Genomic DNA, 24,624 nt, shown 5'->3' on the forward strand with positions numbered 1-24,624 from the left:
TGTGCTAATCAACTTGTTGATAAAAATGTTCCAAGCAAGATTTGCCAAGATTATCAAAACCTTGGATTCGTGGAAAACCGTATCATATTTTGTTTCTCCTAGTGTTTCAGATTTGTTCTAGTTGCGTACATCAATCAAAATTAGGTTTTCTCAGTGTCTCCTAGCTTTTCCTGTTGCAGAGAGTGGCAGCAGAATGAATTGAGGCAGAATTCCTATGAGTGTAAGAGCCCTCAAAAACCAATCTGCATACTTACACAAGATTTGCCTGAAAAGTTCATGCAGAGGCGACTCTCCGGGAAATTTTTTAAAGAAAATGCTGCAATATACGATGCATAGTATTGCACAATCTTACAAGATAGCCTAGTCGCAATTTACTGGCATAGAAGTGTACGCGCAAATTTAGAACAAAAACATGGAACGCTTTTTAGGATCAAGAGCGTACCTGGTGAGGGGAACCATTGCACGGGGAACCCCTAAACCATTCATACCAAGACTTTTTGGCTTCTCCGGTCTTGTTAAAAAAATTGATAAAGGAAACACTTCCCTGAACCTTCCTTCTATGGATTTCAATATGAATGCAAGCAAAATTAATGGAATAATGCCAGTCAGTTGATAAACTAGCAATTTTAAATAGTCATTCTCAGGGGTAAATGAGGCAACTTTTTCCAATAAAAACAGCAAGTGTTCCACTATCAAATTGCTCGCATAGCTGGTCGTAAGAGTGGTCGTTCCAATCATAACAATGCATATAAACTTACGCATCATATTCCAGTTCGTAATTGATCTGAACAACGTTTTTGCAAACGTAGACACGATCTCTGCTCCTGGCATTAATTCCAGTTCTTCGCCATTTTCTTCCGTTTTATCACCATTTTGATCAATAACAGTCAAGTTGATTAGCAGCTCGCTACGTTTCGACTTCGCATATTTCTGCAGAATTTTTTCTGCCTGTTTTGTTTTTCCTTTGGATGCAAGAAAAACTGCTGACTCGTCGAAGAAAGGGACCGCTAGGAAGATGAGCAGAGCCAGAGGCAAACTGCAGACTGCAATATATACCTGCCAGGGGCTGTTTTGACCAAATATTAACCATCCGAACAGAATAGGCCAAGCACCGCCGAATACAAAACCCGCGAGTTGGGTAGCAAACAAAGGCCCAATCCATATGTACTTTTTCGGAAGTACCTCTGTATAGTAAGGCAATGCTACTGCAGTGATGCCTGAAAACCCAAATAATTCCGAAAGAATAGCCGAATCACAAACATACTGTTTCCTATTTTAAACAAAATATTTCATAAAACTGAAAAAAAAAGAACGGTTTCATCTCTGTTGGTTTTAAAAATTTAATCTTTTAAAATGCTCGATTACCGCTTGATTTTTTTTGTTTTGAAATCTAAACTTGAGTGTGTTTATGCTATAACTTAAATCTTGAGAGCTTCTTGAAGAACATAAAAACAAAAAAATGAGAATAGTGTGTGCACATTTTTTCCCTCTTTATGAACAACACAATCGGTGAAATTTTACAAAATTCATGTCAACAATTTCATCTAATCTTTTTTACTGCTCACTTACTTCCAAAAAAATACTGTCCAAATCTTGAGAATTAAAGAAATCGATAGTCAAGACTTCGAAAACAGGTATTTAGTAATCAATCTGGCAGTTAGTAATCGAAAGTTAATGTTTCTATCACTCGTTGTTCCGGCTTTTGTTTTGGGATAACATTTATAAGAAAAAATTTTATATTGCCACCTTATTTCAGGCGTGCATTAAATAAACATCAGAAAAATTAAAAATTACAGGGATGCAAATAAAATGAGCTTTTGTTACATGGAAAAACGCAGTCGTCAAATAATTTTTTTAAAGTAAACATGTAAATTTTTCTGATTATAACTCTAAAAATATTCTTCCACATAATTTGAAATGTTAAATATTTTAATCACAGTATCAGCATTGTTATTATTATAAAAATCTTTGAAATACTTTAAAATACGGTTGTTCGTTCTTATTGGTAAATATAGGATTTCAACGCTAAAAATAGGATTCACTGGTATTTTCTTGAGCTGATTCAGCAAACCGTTGGTTAAAATATTTCACAAACAAATTTTATTGTTTAAAACTCTTACTGAAGCATTCGTGCAGCATTCTTGAACGTTCTTTAGATCAAACATTTGATACTCCAAATCCTTTTTATATTCCTTTTTATAATAATTTGATTTGTTCACTTGTTCTGTCTAGTTTCCAGGCGACTAAAAAATTTTTTGCGATTTTTGGGATTTTCTCCAGTGTCTTATATCTCATTGAAATCTCATTGAGCTATCTTTGAGAGAAACAAATCTTTTGAGAGAAACAAATCTACTGACAAGATAAGCTCCCTAATGAGAAAATCAGGGGACTGATCAAATTTTTGTTGAATACGACAAACTTATTCCCTGAGTAACTTTGCCTGCTTATGAGTTTGAGGTTATTTTACTAAAAAATTTGCTGTTAGAGGAATTTTTAATTGCAGAGAGATGAGGGAGTAAAATTGACTTGAAATCATCTTTTTCTTACGTTTAAAGGAAACAATTGGTTTCTTACCAGGTACAGAGAACCAATTGCATTAGACATTATACTTAATACAGTGATTATCTGATTTAAAAAAGGCTATGTTTGAATCAATTTCTACACCTAAATAACGACAAGCATGAGCTGCTTTAATAATTTTACCTTAAAACAGAACTCTGGATTATATTTTAAGGTAAAATAACTCTTTTTATGGGCATTTAGTGTTAGATGATTTTCTGTAAAGTAATTGTCTCTTTCTTCTAAAGATTTTCAATTTTTAATGGAATAGTTTCTCCGATTTTAAATTTCTAGAAAACTTCAGTCTGATTAGCAGACCTTTGACGTATAGCACAAAATCAAGAAACCCAGAACTGTTTTTTGTGGAAAACTGTGGCTTAGCGTTATTTCTTCTAATAAGTCTTTCTTTATTCAGATTACATATGATTTGATTCGCAAGATTGTTCATGATCCAAGAAAGAATACAGAACCTGTGTTGTAGTTATGTTCCCACTTTTTTAATACATTTCAATAAAGTGAAGAGGAGGTTCCATCAAAAAATATTTGAGATTGCCAGCCAAATTGCTTCCTTTTCAAAAGCGCACACTTTTCAAGTTACTCTAATAAATTTTAAAAATTTTTCAAACAAAATTTGCGAAAGTTATTGATACGGAAATAAGACAGTAATTAGATGAAGCAGAAAAGGCTCTTTTTAGTGAATTGGTGTGTTGTGCGCTTCTTTCAGATTTGTCGAAAAAGTTTCTCTTGAGTACAATCTTTAATTAAAATTGAAAATGTGTTTCGGTAGCGTATTATTCAGAATTCAATGCTCAAGCATTGATTTAACTTGGCTCTGGTTCTTTGTTGTTGTCTCGGTTGTCAATAACTTTATAGATTACCCTCAAACAAAAAACTCTAAACTTGAAATCTTCAAAATTTCGCTCTTTTTTACGTCCAATGCTACAACCTACCCTCTCTAAAGGTTCAATCTGCAGAAAAAAAATTAAAATAGTTACAGATATATTTTAAAATTTTGCAATAGTTTCATCAATTTAGGTAATGTTTGGATTGCTGTTTTTTTCTAATTTTGTCCTTAATGAACTTTCCTTTCTCTTTTGAGGATTCACATTGCTTACAAAATTGCTCTGAATATAAAAATAAAGTGATTTTTTATCTTTCTTTTTCCAAGGTTGCGATACTTTTGAAATAAGGCAAACGATTCAGCCCTTCATGTCAATTATATTTCCTTGAAATATCTATGTTTTTCAGCATACTAAAACCAATTAAGTTTTTATGTTTCTCAGCAACTAACTTTTTCAATTCTTGTGTAACCCGCAAATTATCTGAATGAGTCTTTTTGTTATTAAAAACTATAACCATCTCTCGTGTTTCCCGAGCGTTTTCAGAAAAATTCCTTTAAACGGTCTATCGGTGCTCGTTCTAATCTCTCTTAATCTGTTCATAGCCATCAATGCTTATTCTATCTATGCAAACATTTCTTTGCAGTTTGCTTCTCGATAAACTGTTCTCCAATCTGTAAGAGACAGATCTCTAATGAAGTAATTATCAAAAAAATATATATTAACCTGATCTCAAAATAAATATTTACGATTAATTTCTCTTTTTTTCTAATAAAAAACGTTTTGTTTTCAAACGTTGCTTAATAGAAAAAAATTGAAAACATTTAGAAAATGTTTTATGATCGATGTCAAAAAGATCTAAGCAAATTTTTCAAATATTGATTTGCTTATTGGTCGATAAACACTGATCAACGAAAGTTACCTCATTGCTATTGCTGCAAATTCGTGCAGGAATATCCATGTTGGAAAAACTGTACTCCTAGTCCAAGGCTTTGATGTGAACAAAAATCTCCCAGGCTTGGATGTGAACAATGGGAGACGTTAATGACACATTTTTTTCGCAAAAAGATTGCTGAGATCCAGCCGCAACGATTCGAAGAAACTCTGATCAGCGAACTCAAAAAAAAGAGAATTAAATTCCAGAACTGAGAAAAGCCGAAAAAAATGCATGTCTATTAACTTCAAAATAGCAAACTCTTACAAACATTTCGTTGAAAACCCGAAGGAAGTAAACTGTTTAAGAAAGCAAGCAGACCAACAAAAATCTGATTATGGCAGACAATTGACTAGATGACTCTGCATAAAAATAGGCAGAAGTCAAGTAAGATTTTAAAAACTAGCTGAGATTTGGTTGTTTATGAGTGTTTCTAGGATGGGTTAGATCAAGGCTGAATTTTTTTGTATGAAATGAACTTTAAGAAAACCCTATGAGTTTTTCCCGTTAAACTGCAACCAGTTGTTGTTTTCGATCCAGATACCACAAAGTACATAAAAATTTACATGAAGGACACAAAAGAAAAAACTGAAATTCAAATCTGTACATGCGGTCTGAGGGTATTTCTCCAAAAATTAATTGTCAAGCAATTGAGTTATTATAATTAAACAATTGCATTTTAAGAGAAATGAAGTATCTCTGACCAGAAAACAAGACTATACAAAAATAAAGGCGTCTAATGTATATTTCAGTACAAGATCTTACAGAAGGGTTTGATAAAAGTAATTTTGGTAGCTGTAGATATCTGAAAAAGTGATTTTCCATAATTCTGAGTTTCTTAACCATACACTCTATAGAATTTGCAGGTAAATTGATTATAAAATGCAGGCAAATTTACCTCAAACTTGCAATTGTGTTATCATAACTTCCTACATCACTTCCCAACTTTCTGTTAGGTTATAAAGCTATTTTTTTCTTGGAGGCGCAAATTAAAAAAAGTTGAGATGACCACGCAAAATTTATTGCAAGGATACTATCTGATAGGGTATAAGATTTTCTGCTCAAGTGTTATAATTTTCTGCGCGAACTTACTTTGTAACATTCTTATTATCCATTGAGAAATACTAACTACAATTTATTGTGAGTTTCTGAATGTTTTTTTTACTTCAAAATCTATATAATTAATATTATATTGTTGCTTTGAATTTGCAGGTAATTTCTAGGTAATGTATTCTAGGTAAGTTGTACGCATCATTTTTAGGTAAGTTTGCATCTATTGTTACATGCAAATTTGCTTACCTGCAAACGTTGCAGGTATATTCACCTAGACATTTTTTGGAGTGTACGCTCATATTTAATTTTTTTTTGAAATTATGATCTGAGTATACTCTTCATTTATTTTTTCCGATCTTCGCAATTAACAGGTTGTGCAAACATTATTTCTCCCTTTATCACATCGCATGTGAAAAAACATGCAATTTACAATTTGTTGTTTTTCAGGGACCAATATCTCAAAAAGGTAGTAACATTTTCGAGCACTTTTACACCCGAAGTGAATTAAAGTAGAGGTGAATAATACATGACATTATTTCATTGAAATTAACTCTTCCAAAAAGATAAAATGATTCTTTCCGCGGCAAAGAAATGAAAAATAAGATACGTACAGTTAGACAATGAGACAAGGATCCGACAGCAAATCAAAACGGGGTAAGTAGTTGAAATACACGAGAGGAGATTGGCCATTAATACAGCAACGCAGGATCCAATCAGAATTGGTTTTCGCCCAAACTGATCCGCTAGGAAACCCCACAACATATCACTCACACCGCCACCGAGTGCCACAGCATTTATCAATGCTAAAATATATTCAAAAGGTGTTGCGTCTTTTTATCTAAAATATGAATTTAGCCTTTTTATCTCTTCGTTGAAAAATTTAGTGTGCGGAAATCATTGGGAAATCTTGCACAAAACGTTTGCAAAAATTTTGTGCACGGAAAGCAAATCGATCGAAGTATTTAACTCTTCTACCAGCGAGGATAACAGTCTGCCAAAAACTTTTAGAAAAACTGTTCTAAGGATTATCAGATTAACCTAACTATTTGGAGCTTTCTCAAAATTAAACCGACCATGAAATAAGCAGATCCGGTAATATGCGTTGGCCCCTGCTCGGATCTTGCTCGGTAATGTTCCGATCCTGCTCAAGTACGTTTTTGACTTAATCATCAACCAAACAGATAGAAAACTTTCTACCAAACCGCAATACAAAATAAATAATAGCTATGATACCTGCCCTTAAGGAGATAGACATGATAAAGAACAAAATCAAATAAATAGCCGCAAGCATTACTTAAAACCAAAAACTAATGTCGTTTTTTATTTGAAAAAATCCTGAATTAACTCAATGAAAAAAAAACAAACGGCATTAGATTAAAAAACAAAATAATTAACCAGTGGACCAAAAAAGTTAAAAAATAACTTTATAGTTTTTGAAAACAAATAATTTCAAAGTCATGAAAACCATTAGCTATCAACTGAAGTCTTTGAATGCACTAAAACAAACCATTGAGATCTGTCGTTATCTAGAGTGACATACGACTACAAAAAAAAACAAATAGAGTCAAAAATCAAACGGTGTCGAAGCCTATGAAAATATGATCTATGTTAAAAAAGTATTGACCAGAACCAATTTCGCCTTCTTATAACGCCAATAATATGATGTAAAACTTTTAACGAAGGTGGTGATCGGAGCAAGCAGCAGAAGAGAATCTCAAAAATTAGAAAATGTCCAAAAAAAATTCGAGTATCGACGCCAAATTTTTTTAAAAAATGCTAAATTAGCAACGAAGACTACCTTCTGATTCACTTTGAGGAAAAGGCTATTTCTCCAATAGCTGAGACAGCACCAAAAGCTAGCATAAAGAAAGTTGAAAGTATAAAATCTCATATATATATATATATATATATATATATATATATTTGTTTTTGAAAACAAAATTCTTAGAACCTTAAGTCATAACAACCATAAGTTTTCATCTAAAAAAATGAAGAGAATGACTGTTGACTACTTAGAAAACAGAAAAGCAATTGGACCTTTCATTAGTCTGTGTAAGCCAGCAGAACACAAATTAACAACGAATGAAAGCAAGAAAAACTCAAAATATCAAATTTTTATGTTAATGGCCTTGCAGACAAAAACAGAATTGCTTATCGCTGAAACCATCACGTATGTTCATTGACCTTCATTCACACGTTAAATTGACATTCCAATGGCTGAGTTTTGAACAGAAAATATTCTTGTCTATAACTAACGCAGGAAAAGACAAATATATGTTTTTTTAAATGTACAGTATTTTAACATCCAAAAATGGAAAAACCCAATGAATCACAAGAAACTTACGGAAAAAAATTCTTGAGGCTTAAAAAACAATGAGATTTATCTACTTGAATTTCCCTTCATTTGAACAAAAAGCGATGTTCCTAGTAAATGAAGCTTTAAATGACAACAGATTTGCTTGAAATTAGAACAAAAAAATTGCAAAAGAGAAAAAACTTGAAAAGGACATACCCAAATTGCAACTAAATCCTTTTTCATTGCAGTTTTTAATTCATTTCTTTTTCATTCCTTTTTCGTAACAGCTTTATTAGACTAACAAAAATCTTATTAGGTAAAGAGTAAATGACGCAGTTTTTATAAATATCTATTTAACTGATTTTCGCTTCATGATTACTTTTATAGGAACGGTATGTAAAAATAACCCTTATCTGACTACACGTTGTGTCAGCATTTTTTATGTCTCCGCTAGCGGCCAAATTGGACAAAGTGGGCCAATTGAGATTATTTAAGACCAATTTTTTGTAAAAAAGTAAAAAATGCTAAATTTTTGAAAAGGAAGGCAAAAAAAATAATTGCTAAAACAGTAGGTTCAGACAATTCACCAAATCTCATTTGTCTTTAAAGGTAAAACCAATGAGACTATAGTTAGCAAATTAAACGATTTTCCACAAAAATGGGTTGAATTTACAAAAAAATGCACAGAAAATGTAAGAAAAACCGAAAGCAGGGCATCGTTCACAAAAAATTTAAACTTGCGTTATTCCTCGGCAAGCGAAGATCAAGATAAAACCTATTTAATTTGAAACTCAACGCTTGACAAGCATTCTGATGATACCACTCACAACTCTGTACAATATATGGACCGTCGAAAATTGACTGAACAAAAAAAACATAGTCCTCAAGTCCAAAACAAGTCCCGAAATTCAACAGAATTTAAGAAAAGCTTGGAAGTGTTGTATCTGACCAGCAGATCAATTGAGCAATCCCTGGCAAAAATGGCAAACATTCTCAAAATTTGTGAAACTAAACTGATCAAAATAATTAAACAAATATAAACATTGCTAAAATTCTTGAAATTTTTACTGAAGGCCAAATTTCTTCCATTTAAATATACCCACTAATCCAAGCAAGCCTTGAAAAGCGTTTATTGGCCACTACCAATAGAAAAACTCAAGAATTTGAAAAAAAACTTTAAAAATAGAAAAAAGTTAAAAAGTTTTGCCAAATTAACGTGTTCAAAGCCAATTTTTGTATATTGAACCTTTTCTTTCGCCAATCCGCAAAAAAATTTCATTGGCCCTTAAAGATCGATGAACTCTGAAAATAGTGAAAATATTTGGAAAAGTAATTATTGTAAAAATTATTTATTGAAATATTATAAGTTTAGCAATATTAACATTTCAAAGCAATTTTTCGACAATCAAATCTGTGCCGTAATCCATCATTGGCTCTTAACAAAAAACTCAGAAAACGACAAAAACTTTTTAAAAAATTTCAAGTTGGTTGCAAACTTTTTGAATTGTTGCTAAATTTCGTGATGTTAATATCCTCAAAACCATTTCATTGTCTCCATATGGCATACAGTGGCCTAACTTCAAGCCTAAAAAACGTTCACATGCCCATAAAGATGGTGAAATTTGGAAGAAAAAAAAACAATTTCTAAAAAAATGAAGAAAAAGTGCAATTTTTGAGGAGGAAATTGCTGAAATTCTTGATATAAGAATGTTAAAAAAAATTCTTTTGCCACTAGAACGTGCCACTAGTAACCTACCAAAAACCTAGAAGAAGTTATCGGGGACCTAAATTTGTGAAAGAGCCACAAACTTTTATCTAAACGATGCCACAAATTCTCCAATAATTGGACAATATAGCAAATTTTTGTATCGTCTTTCGTATTTATGTTTGCAGTACCAAAACATATGGCTCACAAAAAGATCATAAAAATTAAGCATGACAACCTTTATCAAATATGAGAAACGTTAATCCCAGACTGTTCAAAAAAAATCGAATAAAGACAGAAAGTGAAAAATTGCACACTTTTGTGTACAAAAACGACTTTTTTGAAAATGACTTTTTAACCTTCAATTTAGGCCTTCCCAGCACTCTAACAATTTGAAGGACCACTGAAACCAGCTTCAGTTCTCTACTGTAACTTAATGCCCGACGCATTTTACCTGTTAATCGCGTATCAAAAGCTCAAAAGCATGGAAAAAAGAGTGAAAACAACTTACAAAAATAAACAGACAGAGTACCCATACAATCCAAATTCCTTGGATTGTAAAAAAATTCCAGCTGAATTTATAGTTCCTCCTCCCCACTAATCTAGGTTGGAACAAAAAATAATTTTGTATCATGTTGAAGTTCAAAAATGATAACGCTGAAATTTGTCTGGAGCTGAAGCTTAACATATATGAGCGATGACTAAACCGAGACCCGTAATGTTTTGTTAGCACAGAAATTAAGTTGCGCTCTCTTTTTTTAATATCTGTTCACAATTGTTTCGGTTCTTCCAATCAGTGATGCGTCAAATTAGAGTAGTTATATTAAACGCAAGCTGGAGTAGTAGAATGAGCAAAAAACGAGTAGATATGAGACCTGACTTTTTTCCAAATAACCTTTAATGCAGGTTTTAGTGTGCGATTTTTTTTCACGTGCAGCAAATTGACCATTTTCTCAGTTAATACTTTCTTGAATCCCAATACTATGAGACATATCTGTTCTATTTGGCCCATTTTGACATTGCTTCAATTCATCAACGGGCAACTAATGCTTTTTATGAACTTGCCAATGTTTGTTGTCAAATAATATAATCCCATTTGATTTCCGCCTTTTTTGATCTTATATTTATTGTCGGATCACTTAGTAACATTAGTGACAATTCTAATAGGTTGCTATTGAGACCGAAACTATGTGCTAACTAACTGTTTGAAGTCATGGCTAGTATTTTTTGACTTGGATAATATTTGTTCTCAAAAGTTTTTATTGTTTTTTTTTTGCATTTTGCCACTAACTGTTGTAATTTTTGCTGTGTTATCAGTCAATCTCATGAAAATTGGGTCTTTTGTATTGCTATCCGAATAAATTTGTTTGAGTGTAATAAATCGTTTTAGTTCAAAGCTAGTTTTTTCTCTAAATTGGAAACTAAATGGTTTCAAGAAGTATTATCTAAATTGTGTGCTTTGAGAATTTTCTGTTCAAATCATTGCATTATGAATTAGTTTGATTAAAAATAATTTTCATCTGTAGTTAAGAAAACTTAAATTATTCAATTGAATTGTTTCACTTCACAGCTTTTGCTTTCAATGACGAAAACGCTGTCTTTTTATAATTTTCAATACTTTTTTTGAGTATTGATCATTTGTTGTACTTTTTATGAATGTCGCGTCTCCTTTAATATCAATAATGATAGATCCAACTGGTCGCAAAGCAGACTCAAGTTAAAGATCAATTGTATAAATCCAATTTCCTTGACTGAGATACCGTTTGTTCTCAAAGTTTTCCAGTGAGTTTGTGAATCTTGCCCCATTTGTAGATCTATTGTCCATTTATCAACCATTAAAATTGCTAAATTGTATTTTATGACTTCAAAAAGTTTATAGTATGCATTTTGGAGGATATTCGCCTGTGGCCAGGAGATTCCTTTACTTTGACTCAATTGACTTTCAAATTTATTCTGATTATTGTCAATTTCTTTTTGTTTTGACGTCCTCTCGTTTTGTCTGTAGTTTTTTCTCCAAAGTGTTATCTTTTTGAGCAATCAATTTAAAGATATTTTGAGTCAATGTTTTAAGTTTTTTGTTGTTAGTCATTCTTAAAGCATTAATTTGGGGAAAATCAAATTTTCTAATTGTTTTTAGATGTTGTTGTTCATTTTTCGCGCATATAGGTTCACGGGTTTTGTTGATTCTCTTCGTTGGATGTTTCCGTTAAAGAATTTTTTCAGATCAATATTTAACTGATTTCTTTGAATTTAAAATCAACACTTGTCTCGTTGTGTTTTTTTTAATTCGCTTTAACTTTCGATCCCGTTTTGCGTTTTACTTATGTCAGGACTTTCACGTTTGGCTCCTGACTTTCTTCTCTCACTGTTCGAATTAAACAGATTTCAAGTTCTCTCACTCAATGATCAAAGCAAAACAGTGAATGCGATCAATGACGAAACAGAGAAATCAAAAGGAGAAAAACAATAAATCCGGGTCATTAGCTCAAAGTGCATTAGGTTGACACTTACAAAACAAGTTCTGTCCATTTTATCTCTTCGTTTATCTTTTTTTTGTTTTAATCTCAATATGCATTAGGTTGCTCAACGACGGCAACTTTCCCGCAGTTTATCGTCTTCATTTCACTTTAGGTTCTTTGTGATTCTGTTTTGTTTTTGCTCTTATGCGTTTTTTTAAATAGACTTATTGTTTTTTGTCGTAATTAAAATTTGTTGTTGTTATTTGATTTTGTCGTTTGATCTGTCTCGTAGTCTATCTATTGGCCGATCTCGTCTGCCCTCGAATGTAGCAAAATTTACTTTGTTTACCTGAATTTAAAGCAATTTTTTAATACACAAATATTTTTGAACAAGGTGTGAGTTTTTGAATATTTTCTACCTATTCTTCATTTGGAACACAATTCATTCAATAAATATATGTGCGCATGGTCGGAACACTATGTGCAGACGCACATTACTGAGCTTCCGTATATTTATTGTACTCTAACTTATCTCATATGTGTACTGTTATGCTAAACAACCGTTCTTTTGATTCAAGCAATAAGACAAAATGTTGGGTATTGTTAATGCCCAATATTAACTTCTTCATTATTTTGTGTAAAGTGCCTGCCCTGTTTTGTTTGATTCTGAATCACTTTGTAATGTTATAAGTTTTTGAAAGGTCATGTAAAAGGAAAATGAGTTGTAACTTTTGATGTCATGAAACCAAACAAGTAAACCAAACAATTGAAACTTACAATAATGGGAATAAAGAGACATGATACGACAAAGAAGGAAGGATAGACAACGTCTTGATCATATTGGCGCTTCGATGAACTCCACCAACAAATGAAGCAAGTTTACCTCAAGGAGATGAGACAACAAGGAAGTGGTCACTCATCAATGTGTAATAGGAGTGCTACAACTGTTAGTAACCGGTCAACTTTTTTTTGGTCAACGTCAACTCTGTGAGTACAAAACATTGAAAATAACAGTCGGGAAAGAGTCAAATGGTTTGCTCATATTCAAGGCCAGGAGGAAGCAACAATTTGAGTGTTGAAAATGTATAAGCCGTTTTTTTACGGTTAACTATAAATTAAGCTTCGGGGCCTATTGTAAGTTGGTAGTGGGTTAAAAAAACGAATTGACAGATAGCCAATTCCAATATTGGGTTGAGGAACTATATGCCAAATTGAAGACCGTTTTTTAGTTTAAATTTTTGAGAAAAAGCTAGGGTACAAAAACAAAGTCTTATTGGTGACATAATTTTGTAGTTGTTGTCATTAAAAAAAAAATTTTGAATCATTCGGGTCCTGTGAAGTTTTTCAAAGACTATAATACCAAGACGAGCATGATGTTTCTTTGGAGCCAGCCATGTACCGCACTCCATCCCCCCAGCTGCCATCGCCAGCTCCAGTAGGCGCCTCCTACTAACTTTATTGATACTTAGGCGTGTCATTGCTCCATCAGCCGTGCGCCAACGCACTCCCACACCCCAGCTGCAATCGCCAGCTCCAGTAGGTGCCTCATACTAACTTCAATGACACTTAGTCGTGTCATTGCTCCAACAGCCGTGCGCCAACGCACTCCACCACCCCAGCTGCCATCGCCAGCACCAGTAGGCGCCTCCTGCTGACTTCATTGACACTTAGTCGTGTCATAGCTCCATCAGCCGTGCGTGAACGCAATCCCACACCCCAGCTGCCATCGCCAGCTCCAGTAGGCACCTCCTACTAACTTCACTGACACTTAGTCGTGTTATAGCTCCATCAGCCGTGCGCCAACGCACTCCCACACCCCAGTTGACATCGCCAGCTCCAGTAGGCGCCTCCTACTGACTTCATTGACTCTTAGTCGTGTCATAGCTCCATCAGCCGTGCGCCAACGCACTCCCCTACCCCAGCTACCATTGCCAGCACCAGTAGGCGCCTCCTACTGACTTCATTGACACTTAGTCTTGTCATAGCTCCATCAGCCGTGCGCCAACGCACTCCATCACCCCAGCTGCCATCGCCAGCACCAGTAGGCGCATCCTACAGACTTCATTGACACTTATTCGTGTCATAGCTCCATCAGCCGTGCGCCAACGCACTCCATCACCCCAACTGCCCTCACCAGCTCCAATAGGCGCATCCTACTGACATCATTGACATTTAGTCTTGTCATAGCTCCATCAGCCGTGCGCCAACGCACTCCATCACCCCAACTGCCATTGCCAGCTCCAGTAGACGCCTCTTACCTACTTCATTGACACTTAGTCTTGTCATAGCTCCATCAGCCGTGCGCCAACGCACTCCATCACCCCAACTGCCATTGCCAGCTCCAGTAGACGCCTCTTACCTACTTCATTGACACTTAGTCGTGTCATAGCTCCACCAGCCGTGCGCCAACGCACGCCATCACCCCAGCTGCCCTCGCCAGCTCCAGTAGGCGCCTCCTACTCACTTCATTGACGCAATTCAGGAATTTTAGAGTTCTCGGAACACACACATTGACCACTCTCGCGCCTGTGAACAATTGCAGGAAACCAGCTAACGTGTACAGCAACTCCAACAATCAACAAGAAGCCAATGATTGGAGGAATAACCAAAAGTCATTTCAGACATGCAATAACTTCAGCAAAAAACAAAACATTAACAATCAACAACCTGATTTGTCAGGGAATCACAACCTAAATGCAGGTAAAAACGCATCAAACGTCACAAAAAATGTCATAACGAAATGCCCCCTTGATCAACAAGAGCATTATATAGGTCGATGCCAACAGTTCAACAAATTTGATGTAGCTAGACGAAACTTGGAAGTCAAAAAATACTCACTCTGCTTTAACTGCTTGAGCCCAAGCCACTCTGCTAAAGAATGCGCATCAAAAGTCGTTTGTCGTCATTGTAATGGAAAGGATCATAGTTTGTTGCATGACCCCGACAAACAAAAGAAGAAAACCGAGACAACAAACCTGACAGATGTCGAACTCCCGCTGTGCGAACCGTTGAACAGAAAAATGAATAGTACAGTTGATACACCAACCTACAACCCTGGCTTTTCAGCAAAAACTCGCAATCAGCTGCAAGTCATTCCGGTTACACTTTTTGGCGAGAACAAGGAAAAAGTGGAATGCTACGCCATACTAGACAACGGTAGTACAATCTCTTATGTACTTGATACAACTGCAAACGGTATCAATGCCCCAAAGGCAATTCAGTTTGATTTGAATGTCATGCACGCCTTTGACCAGTCAGTTATCAATGCGATTTTGGTCCGCCTTGATATTGGTAGGTATAATGATGATGAACCACTCTTCAGATTGAACTATGTGCATTCAATTAACAACTGGAAAATTAGCGACGCACCAGTGCAAGAATTAAATGAGACTTGAGCAACCTACTCTCATTTGCAACATATCAAATTTCCAAATCTTGGCAACAACAAAACTCAGCTTTTGTTAGGAGTTGATGCGACACAGTTCATTCTCGAAAGAGAATTTCTTCAAGGACCGACCAGAACTCCTTTCGCTATCAGAAACCTTTTAGGCTGGACAATACGGGACCAATGAAACGCAAAGCAGAGGAATCATATCACGCGGAAACAAACCTTCTGTCACATAGCTACAGACCATTCGATAAGGTTCTCACATGCTAAACTTTTCATGACGAGAAACCGCTGTGCGACTATGTAACCAGTTTTTGGAAAATAGACAACGTCGGTACTGAACCAGAAGAACGATGCAAGCCTGCAAACTGACATCGAGAAAAGTTACGTAAAGCCAGTGGTCTTTGAGAATCCGCAGCCAGAAAGAATATGGTACCTCCCTCGCCATGCGGTTAGTAACCCCAACAAACCAGGAAAAGTAAGACGAGTAGCCAATGCCGCCTCAATTTTCAAAGGCCAATCGCTAAACACAAATTTATTGTCTGGGCCTGATCTGATAAACAATTTGATTGGTATCTTACTTCGTTTCCGCGAAAAACCAATAGCCGTAATGGCTGATATAGAAGCTATGTTTATGCAAATTGCCATAATCCCTGAAGATCAATCTTGTCTCCGTTTCTTATGGCCAACTGATCAAACTATCAGGCAATATCAGTACACAAGGCTTATATTCGGTGCATGTTGTTCAGCAGCAACTGCAATATTTGTCTTACAACGCACTGCTCAAGACTTTGCCCCACGACAGGAAATTATTGATCTTGTCAACAAAAGTTTTCATATGGATGATTTCGTTCATTCCTTCCAAAGAACTGAAGAAGCTCAGTTGTGTGTCTCTGATCTAAAGTCGACTCTCCAGAAGGGTGGCTTCAATTTAACAAAGTTTGTAACCAACGAGCCGAATGCTTTGGAAATGCTAGAATCTGAACACATCGAAAGTGAAACTGAAGACCATCGAGTTCTTGGACTGCTGTGGAACTCCCCAAGTGATAAAATTTTTCATAAAAAATTGTCAAAGATAGATCAAGACGCTTCCCAGTACACTTTGCGAAAACTGTTGTCCTTAATCGCTTGCCTGTTTGACCCACTGGGGATAATAGCTCCCATAGTAATCACACTGAAAATAATCTTGCAAGATACCTGGAAAGAAGGCCTATCATGGGACGATTTGCTTTCTTCGTAAAAACGGCAACAAATCCAGGACTGGATTAACAAATATCTCGATTCACCACAGATTCAAATGCCACGCAGCTTCTCACATTTGGATATCAGTAGTGGCAGCAATCAGCTACATGTGTTTTGTGACGCATCACAGTTGGCATACGGTGCCGTTATATACATTAGAACGTCAGATGACAAAGAAACTTCCTCCAACTTTGTCATTGGGCGCGCTAAAGTCGCACCCCTAAAGCAAATAAGCATTCCAAAGTTGGACTTACAAGCAGCTGTCTTAGGGTGTCGTCTTTGGCAATTCGTCACTCAGCACTTATCTGTTCCAATCAAAGAGACAATCTTCTGGAGTGATAGTACTGCCGTTTTGGGCTGGATAAATTCAAAAGAAAAACATAAGACGTTCATCGCCAACCGCGTTCAGGAGATTAGAAACCTTACGGGCACCAGCTGTTGGCGACATATAATTGGTAAAATAAATCCTGCCGATCACATATCTAGAGGAATTTTACCAGAAGTCGTTAACTCCTTGTGGTTGTCACCGCCAGAGTTTCTGAAGCACCCTGAGAAAAATTGGAATTCTTTCTTTGCTCCTCAAGAAGCAACGCACACGATGCAACAGACTTCAGCACTGGAACCTGTCTTCAACATGGAGAAATTTTCAAAATGGTTCAGACTTTTGAGAGCAACAGCCCGAGTTTTCTTGTTCATGGATAACCTAAAGACAAAAGAACGCAGAGCACTGGCCTTGGAAGACATTGATAAAGCCAGAAGTCATCTCTTTCAAGTTTCACAGATCAACTCGTTTTCTGGAACTGTTAAGCATTTGATAAACGGAAAAAATCTGCAGAAGAAAGACCGACTGTTGTCCTTATCACCTTTTGTGAAAGATGGCATATTACGCGTCGGTGGAAGGACAAAAAGAAGCCCTTTGCCCTTCGAAGCAAAGCACCCGATAATTCTGGACTCAAAAGAGGCAATTGTAAAGTTCTTTATTCAGAAGTGTCACGAAATTTGCATGCATCTCGGCGTAGAATATACCAGGAACTACATCCAACAAAGATGTCACATCATTGGAGCTCGCGAAAGCCTTAAAAGTCTTGCTTTCAAATGCTTCGAGTCTCGAAGGTTTCGAGCAGTAGGCCTCCGGCCACCAATGGCTGACCTCCCAGAGGTTAGGTTTCAAGACAGTTCATTGCCTGCAGTCTTCACAAACGTTGGATTGGATTATCTTGGACCATTTGCAGTAATGAATGGAGACAAAGAAGTAAAGACATACATCTGCCTCTTTACGTGCCTCGTCACGCGAGCCATTCATCTGGAAATAGCAGAAGACTTGTCAACTGACAAATGCATCACAGCAATCAAACGATTTATCTCAAGACATGGCCAGCCACGGGCTTTGATGTCTGACAATGCGACAAACTTCTTGGGATCCCGTAAGCAATTACGACGAAAGCCGCTTCAACTGGACCACGATTTAATCAGAAGCAATCTTCTCAACCAGTCCATAGAATGGAGACTTAACCCACCTTCTGCACCTCATTTCGGTGGCGTCTGGGAGAGACTCGTCCAAATAGTTAAACGAGTTCTCCTCATCAATCTTGGCTCCGCAAAATTGACACCTGATGTCTTTTCAACCATTGTCACGGAAGCGGAATGTCTTATGAATTCCAGGCCCTTGACTCACGTGAGGAGCGACATCAAGGAAGACGATCCTCTAACGCCCAATCATTTCCTCTTGGGACGACCCTTTGCGAATGTTCCAACACTTCTATTTCAAGAGTCAGCCAGTCTGAAGTCGACATCATGGACCCAAGTCAAACAGCGCCTGAAACAGATCTGGAAACGACTGCTTCAAGAGTACGTCCCCACGCTGAATCAGAGGCGAAAGTGGACTTCAAAAGAAGCTGCTCTGGAAGTGGGCGATGTGGTTTGGCTGCTGGAGGAGTGGACTCCCAGGGGAATCTGGCCACTAGGACGTGTCACCAGGACTTTCACCGGACCCGACAAAACCGCTAGGTCTTGCGAATTAAAAACAGCTTTAGGTTCTTTAACCAGACCAGCCGTTAAGCTGCAACATGTGTACCCCAAACCCCCGTAAGGTTAGGGTTAGGTTTTTGGGCCCCGAGGATGTTAATGCCCAGTATTAACTTCTTCATTATTTTGTGTATCGTGCCTGCCCTGTTTTGTTTGATTCTGAATCACTTTGTAATGTTATAAGTTTTTGAAAGGTCATGTAAAAGGAAAATGAGTTGTAACTTTTGATGTCATGAAACCAAACAAGTAAACCAAACAATTGAAACTTACAATAATGGGAATAAAGAGACATGATACGACAAAGAAGGAAGGATAGACAACGTCGTGATCAGGTATTGTTTAAATACTTTGCCCGAAAAGTAAATAGGTTCCATGACAACAAGATTCTAAGAAGCAGGCTGTTTTATTTTTTAACAAATAATTTATATCTAACAATGAGGTAAAATGTCGGTCGAGGCATGCCCAGGTCGAGGCATGCGCTAATGACTAGTCCCATTCAGACTATAACCACTCTTGGACAGACCCATCCAGACAGTAATCAGACATGACCAGACCTCATTTCATTTTTCACGTGCTCATTTTTACCTCGTTTCTGTTGCTGCCATGGCCATACCCATACAGACGATAATAAGCCATGATCAGATTTCAGTTAGTGTTACATACCTCCTCGTTTTTACCTCGTTCACGTTATGAAAAGACTCCTGTGTACTGCAAAAGTTCAAGATCCAGACATTATCTTGTTCGCATTTATGAAATAAGATATCTCGGCTACTAGGAGATCTTACAACTACTTGTTTTTCCCGAGTTTCCAATGGTTTTTGAAAAATTTATCTTTGAAATTTTCCATTGGGATACATTTAAACACTGCAAGGATTTGCTTAAAGTGAAACAAATTGATATCCTAGACTACCAGTGGTATGTAGACTGCAAAATGAAAAGAATGGTATTACAGCATAGCGTTCTAGTAAAATTTGTATTTGAACTAGAAACATACACTTTTTCGGTTATTTTATTTTCATAAAAGTGAAATTTCATCTGGTGGAGGAGTTGTATGAAGAGGATTAAATTGATATCACGACTACCGGTGTGTAGATTATGAAACAAAATAATTGATTGGCATAACTTTCCTAAAAAAAATTAGGTATCTCACCTGGAAATATCCACTTTTTTGCGTATTACTTTTTTATCAAAAAAAATTATCGGGCCAATGAGTCGTTTAAGGTGAACCAAATTTATATCGCTTTTTACCACTGGTATGTAGTTTATAGCACAACAAATATGGTTGACCGAACTTTCCTAGAATAAAGGTCGTATATCAACTGAAAATATCCATTTTTCTTCTATTTATTATATTTTATACTATTGTATTATTTCGCCTTCTGCTAGGAGAGAGTTTTAGAGCGCACTTCTCGTCATTTGACCGGAACCATTTTTTTAATTGCTTTTTTGTAACTCCGCCGTAGCCGGTCCCCAGCTCGGATGACAAAGGTGGAGGGAAACATCGCCAGAATATGGGGATAATTTTTGGGTGTTTTGAATCATTGGGTATTTTGTCTTGATATCATATTAATAATAAAAAATTTCGAGAAATCAATATTCTTTGCTGAACTTGAAGCTATTTGCATTGTTGTCCTTAAAAGCATCAAAATGTTGTTTTGAGGCAAAAAATGTACGTTTCCGGCGTAAAGTGTAACCTGCCTTCCAAAATCCCATTCATTTCCATTGCACTGTACAGTTCAGTTGAAAGTTGTGGTTGCATCTGAAGTGCGACATTCTGTCCCAATAGAGCCAGAGCCAACAGCAATATCGACACTATTTGCCATTTGCTCAATCCTATCTGAAAATTAAAACACACAATATCACATAATGCCGAAAGTCACCATTGCCGGAAGTCAAAATGCCCGAAATTCTTATATACGTGAACAAGTTAAATTCCAACAGCTTTCATTATTTTAAAACGAGATAGTACCCAGGATGAGGTGCGCCCAAGCCAGCTCTGATCAGATCCTCCAAACCAAAATCGGTTCTGATCATACAGACTTGAGTCGCGCACTAGGGGTGCCAAACCGACTTGAGTTGCGCACTATCCAGACCATAGGTAGTACCCTGATCAGACCGGGAGGATGACCAAACTATCTACGGTCTGGAAAATTTTATTCTTATCAGTGCCCTGGCCAGTATGGGTAGGATTATCATTGCATAGTCTAGAGTCTTGATTGTTTAGTGGTATAAATTTGCTAGTCAAGACAGCACTTTTAGCTTACTTTGCGGTTTTATCAGTTAACCTTCCAGAGCCTGGAACGGCAGCCTAGAACTAAGGGGCCGACCGAGAAAACGGCAGTTCCCCCAAAATTTATCCTCGATTCGGCCTTCTTTTAGGAGCACTTCCCAATTTATCTCGAGGAACACCAGAGACAACGCTAAAGACTAAGTTTTTGGTAAATTCTGTTTAGTTTAAAATTTTTCGCGGTTTGAAACTTATGATTAATTACTGAAATATGTTAAAACCGTAAACATAAAATGACGTCTATTTTTCCGAAAACAGTACATTATACGAATGATTACTGCTACTTCAGCGGCTAAAAGTCACAGTCGGGGTACCCCCGAGTGAACAACCCAAGTTGGTCTGGAACCACCAGAGTGCAACCCAAGTTAATCTGGCACCTCAAGTGCGCAACCTAAGTAGATCTGACAACTCAATGATTGACTCAAGTGGGTTTGATACCAGGTGCGCAACTCAAGTTGGTCTAAGCCGAGCGGGCTAGAGTCACACACTTCATCCTGATTTTTCAATTTTTATCTTGATTTTCATACTGATTTTTCTATTTTTCGGAGGCGAGATTTTTTTGGTTTTCTTGGATGTATTTCTTTTCGAATGGAGAGATATTTCAGTTGTCTTAGTTTTATTTCAGTTGCCATTTTTTCGGAGAATTTTCAGTTGTTTCTTCTGTTCAACTTAATGTTAGCTGATTTTTTTGTATGCATGAAAGCTGAACGGACATGTCGTTTTGCTGTCATGTGATCACTACCTGGCGATTAAATACATTAACAAAAAATGCCAGTCCAAACTTACTAACTTTATAATGAAATAAAATGAAACAAAATGACCTCCAATCACGTTTTTGTGAGCTCAAAATTTTTGGGTTGATCCAAGCGCTCATATTCATCTCAGTATCCGGCAGTTACATGCCAAATTGATCTCTGTTTAGACGTAATCAAGATGATTGTCCATATTTTTGTGCTATCGTGACCCTGATAGAGTCCAGATTGTTGTCCATACATTTTTTCACCCAAAGTAATCTCTTATTAGAGATTATAAACACAGCGCATATTGTATATGCTTAACTCTTATTGATTAATATTGCAATATTTAAGTGGGAATTTGGCTTACTGACATCATTTTTTAAGTCATAAAATGAGTCAATAAGTCATTTTCTAGGAAAGTATAACACTTTCCTAAAGTCATCATTCCCTGAAAAAAAAACTTAGACACAATACTTTAATGTTTCATTACTTTTGGGCGCTCGAAGTAGGCTATTGTTAGATTTTTGTGCGTTTGAAACCAATTCCGAGCTTACTTTTTTGCGCTCTTGCGCCAGTGTTTTGCAAAAAGTCTTGCATTCGAGATATGTTCCGGCCAGAGCTTTCTAACTGTGAAATGACGTCTTTTCAGCCTCTTTCCGGCACTATTTCTAAGACTTTTATGCGCTCGATCGTTGATCCAACTCTTGTCATTTTTTTGGAAAACCTTCCCTCTGCGCTGTGAAATGTAGTCTAAACAGAACCCCGGCCTAGGTGGAGACTTATGAAAAGACAATGCTCGACCAAAATGTATTATGAAAAGACCATACTCGACTCATTTCAGCTATGAAAACACGTTAGCTGGACTTTAAATCATGCGCGACTTTAGCTCGACTCACTTTTTTCTCAAAAGACTTTAACTGGACCCCAAGTTTTCTCAAGCGACTTTAACTCCACCCCAAATTTTACAAAAAACTTCAGCTCGACCGAAATTTAGGGATGGAATTAAGCTCTACCCAATGTTTTCAAAAAGACTTTAGCTAGACTCCAAAAGGTTTTGTTATGGTCCAGCAAAAGGCTTTTCATAATCAATTAAAGTCAAGAAAAGAAAGTCTTTTCATGAACAGACCCATGAAAAGACTTCGCTTGATTTTAATTGATTATGAAATGGCTTATGGTGGACCCACGAAAAGACCTCTGCTTGACTAATTGGTTATGAAAAACCTTTTGCTGGACCACAACAAAAATTTTTTGGGTCTTTTCATAAGTCTGCTAATTTGCCTCTAAAGTTTTACGTGCGACTCTTTTGTTCATTATTGCTTATAATATAGTCAGCATGTATGCTTTTTCAGTTTTTACGATTTTCAAGAACCACAAATCCCTCAAAACTTGCATTTTTTTTGAAAAAAATAGATCATAATTTTGGAAGGGTAAACAAACTAAATAACGCCATATTTCTGTCATGGCTAAAGGGAACAGAATAGTTACACTAAGGCTATCTGGTTTCATTCAACCAAGTAATGCGGTTTTATACTCCAGCTGCCATAATGCTTTATCATAAGAGTTGACAAAATTCTGAAGTCTTTTGGCAGTTTTCAAACTGTTTCTGAAGCTGGACTGCTCTGGTGCAAAGCGTTTTTGTCTTGCTCCAGTGCTGCTTCTGTATTTACAGAATCGGAAAAAAATAAAAAATCCGAATTGGCGAAAAAGCAGATTTATGAAAAGACTAATGGTGGACCCATGAAAAGATCTTTCTCGACTCTAATTGGTTGTGAAAAGACCTTAGCTGGACTTTTGCTAGTTGCTGGACCGTGTAATTATAGTCAATTTTGCCCCCCTCTCCGCCCCCCCCCCCCCACTAGACTTTTAAAGTCTTTTCATTAGTCGAGGTCTAGGAGTGCGAAGATGCTTTGGTCTTACCCGAATGTAGCCAAAGAAAACAATAATAGATGTTACCGATTTTGAATTTATCGAGTTTGTCATTGAATAACCTTGTCATTGTGCTCACCTGTTCAATAAGTTCTTCCGCACTGTTTTGTTCAGGCGTGGCATGAAAGGTACTTCTCGACTGTCTCATTTCGACAAGCACAAATTCGGTTCGAAAAGTCCAATTATTTTTTTAATGGGGATGTATGATAAAGAGCCGATTTTTAACATAAAGTACGATATTGTTAACAACAACTAAAAATTTAATCAAAATTGATCGCCATAATCAGGTACAAAGTAAGTTTTGTTTCAGATCAGCGCGCTTAGGGCTCCTTCATTTGATTATTTTTTTTTCTGTTTTTCTTAAGTTTTGAGCAGAACAAAATGAAAATCGATGGTATAATAAATGCATATCTGAACTGAAAACCAATAATCTACAAATTCTGCCGAAAAATTTGATGATTGTCTCGAATAGCAATGTTACTCAATAAACCATAGAGTAGCACAGCTTTGATAGAATTAAATTTGATTTTGATTAAATTGGTTCAGAGATTAACTGCGTGCTGTTGGTCTACTGGAGAAAACTGCTCGTAAACGAAGATCAAAAGATGGCCGATCTCCAAAAAACTGTTCACATTTAATTTTACGCTTTTTATTCAGAGGTGTGAGATTTTACTGAAAATATATGAAAAAACTGTACTAGTTTATTCTAACTTTAGTTAAAACATTCATTGTTGGTTAATTAGGAACAGATAACAGAAAAAATCAAGCAAGAAACTGAACTTCAAACCAATTTTATGTGAGCTTTTTTGATATGCGTTTTACTTCATTCAAACCATTTGACAGACAAAAACTGAGTGATTAAAAATCTATTAAATAAATTGGCCAGAAATAAATCAATGCATGATTAAGTAACTGCTTTCAACCAAAATCACAGATTATAATCAAATTTCACTTAATGTCAATATTTAAAATTAACAGAAGCTCAAAGTTAGAATTTGACCATAAAAACAAGTTTTTATTATAGTCAATTATTATCTTTGATCCCTCTATTCATCTTAAAAAGCAGAAACTGACTCTGGATGAAGTGCTAAAGATCTTCACAAAATATTTCTATCAGCAGTCTCTTTATGTTATGCCACTCAAGGTGTGTCTTCAAATGGAACTGATTTCGGAT

At 36.2% G+C, this 24,624-nt stretch overlaps 1 protein-coding gene across 1 annotated transcript; it reads left to right on the forward strand.

Moving 5' to 3' along the window:
• Nucleotides 1-16,530: 16,530 nt before the first annotated feature.
• Nucleotides 16,531-18,564, forward strand: LOC142334854 (uncharacterized). The gene has a single exon (XM_075383180.1). The coding sequence runs from the start codon at nucleotides 16,531-16,533 to the stop codon at nucleotides 18,562-18,564; it is 2,034 nt and encodes a 677-aa protein (XP_075239295.1).
• The last annotated feature ends 6,060 nt before the right edge of the window (nucleotides 18,565-24,624 follow it).

The sequence above is a fragment of the Convolutriloba macropyga genome, chromosome 2 (assembly GCF_964194025.1).
Source record: "Convolutriloba macropyga chromosome 2, txConMacr16.3, whole genome shotgun sequence".
NCBI lineage: Eukaryota > Metazoa > Xenacoelomorpha > Acoela > Convolutidae > Convolutriloba > Convolutriloba macropyga.

Excerpts from the sequence above, each read along its gene's own strand:
- LOC142334854 (XM_075383180.1), top strand. The coding sequence starts at position 16,531 with ATGCCACGCAGCTTCTCACATTTGGATATCAGTAGTGGCAGCAATCAG.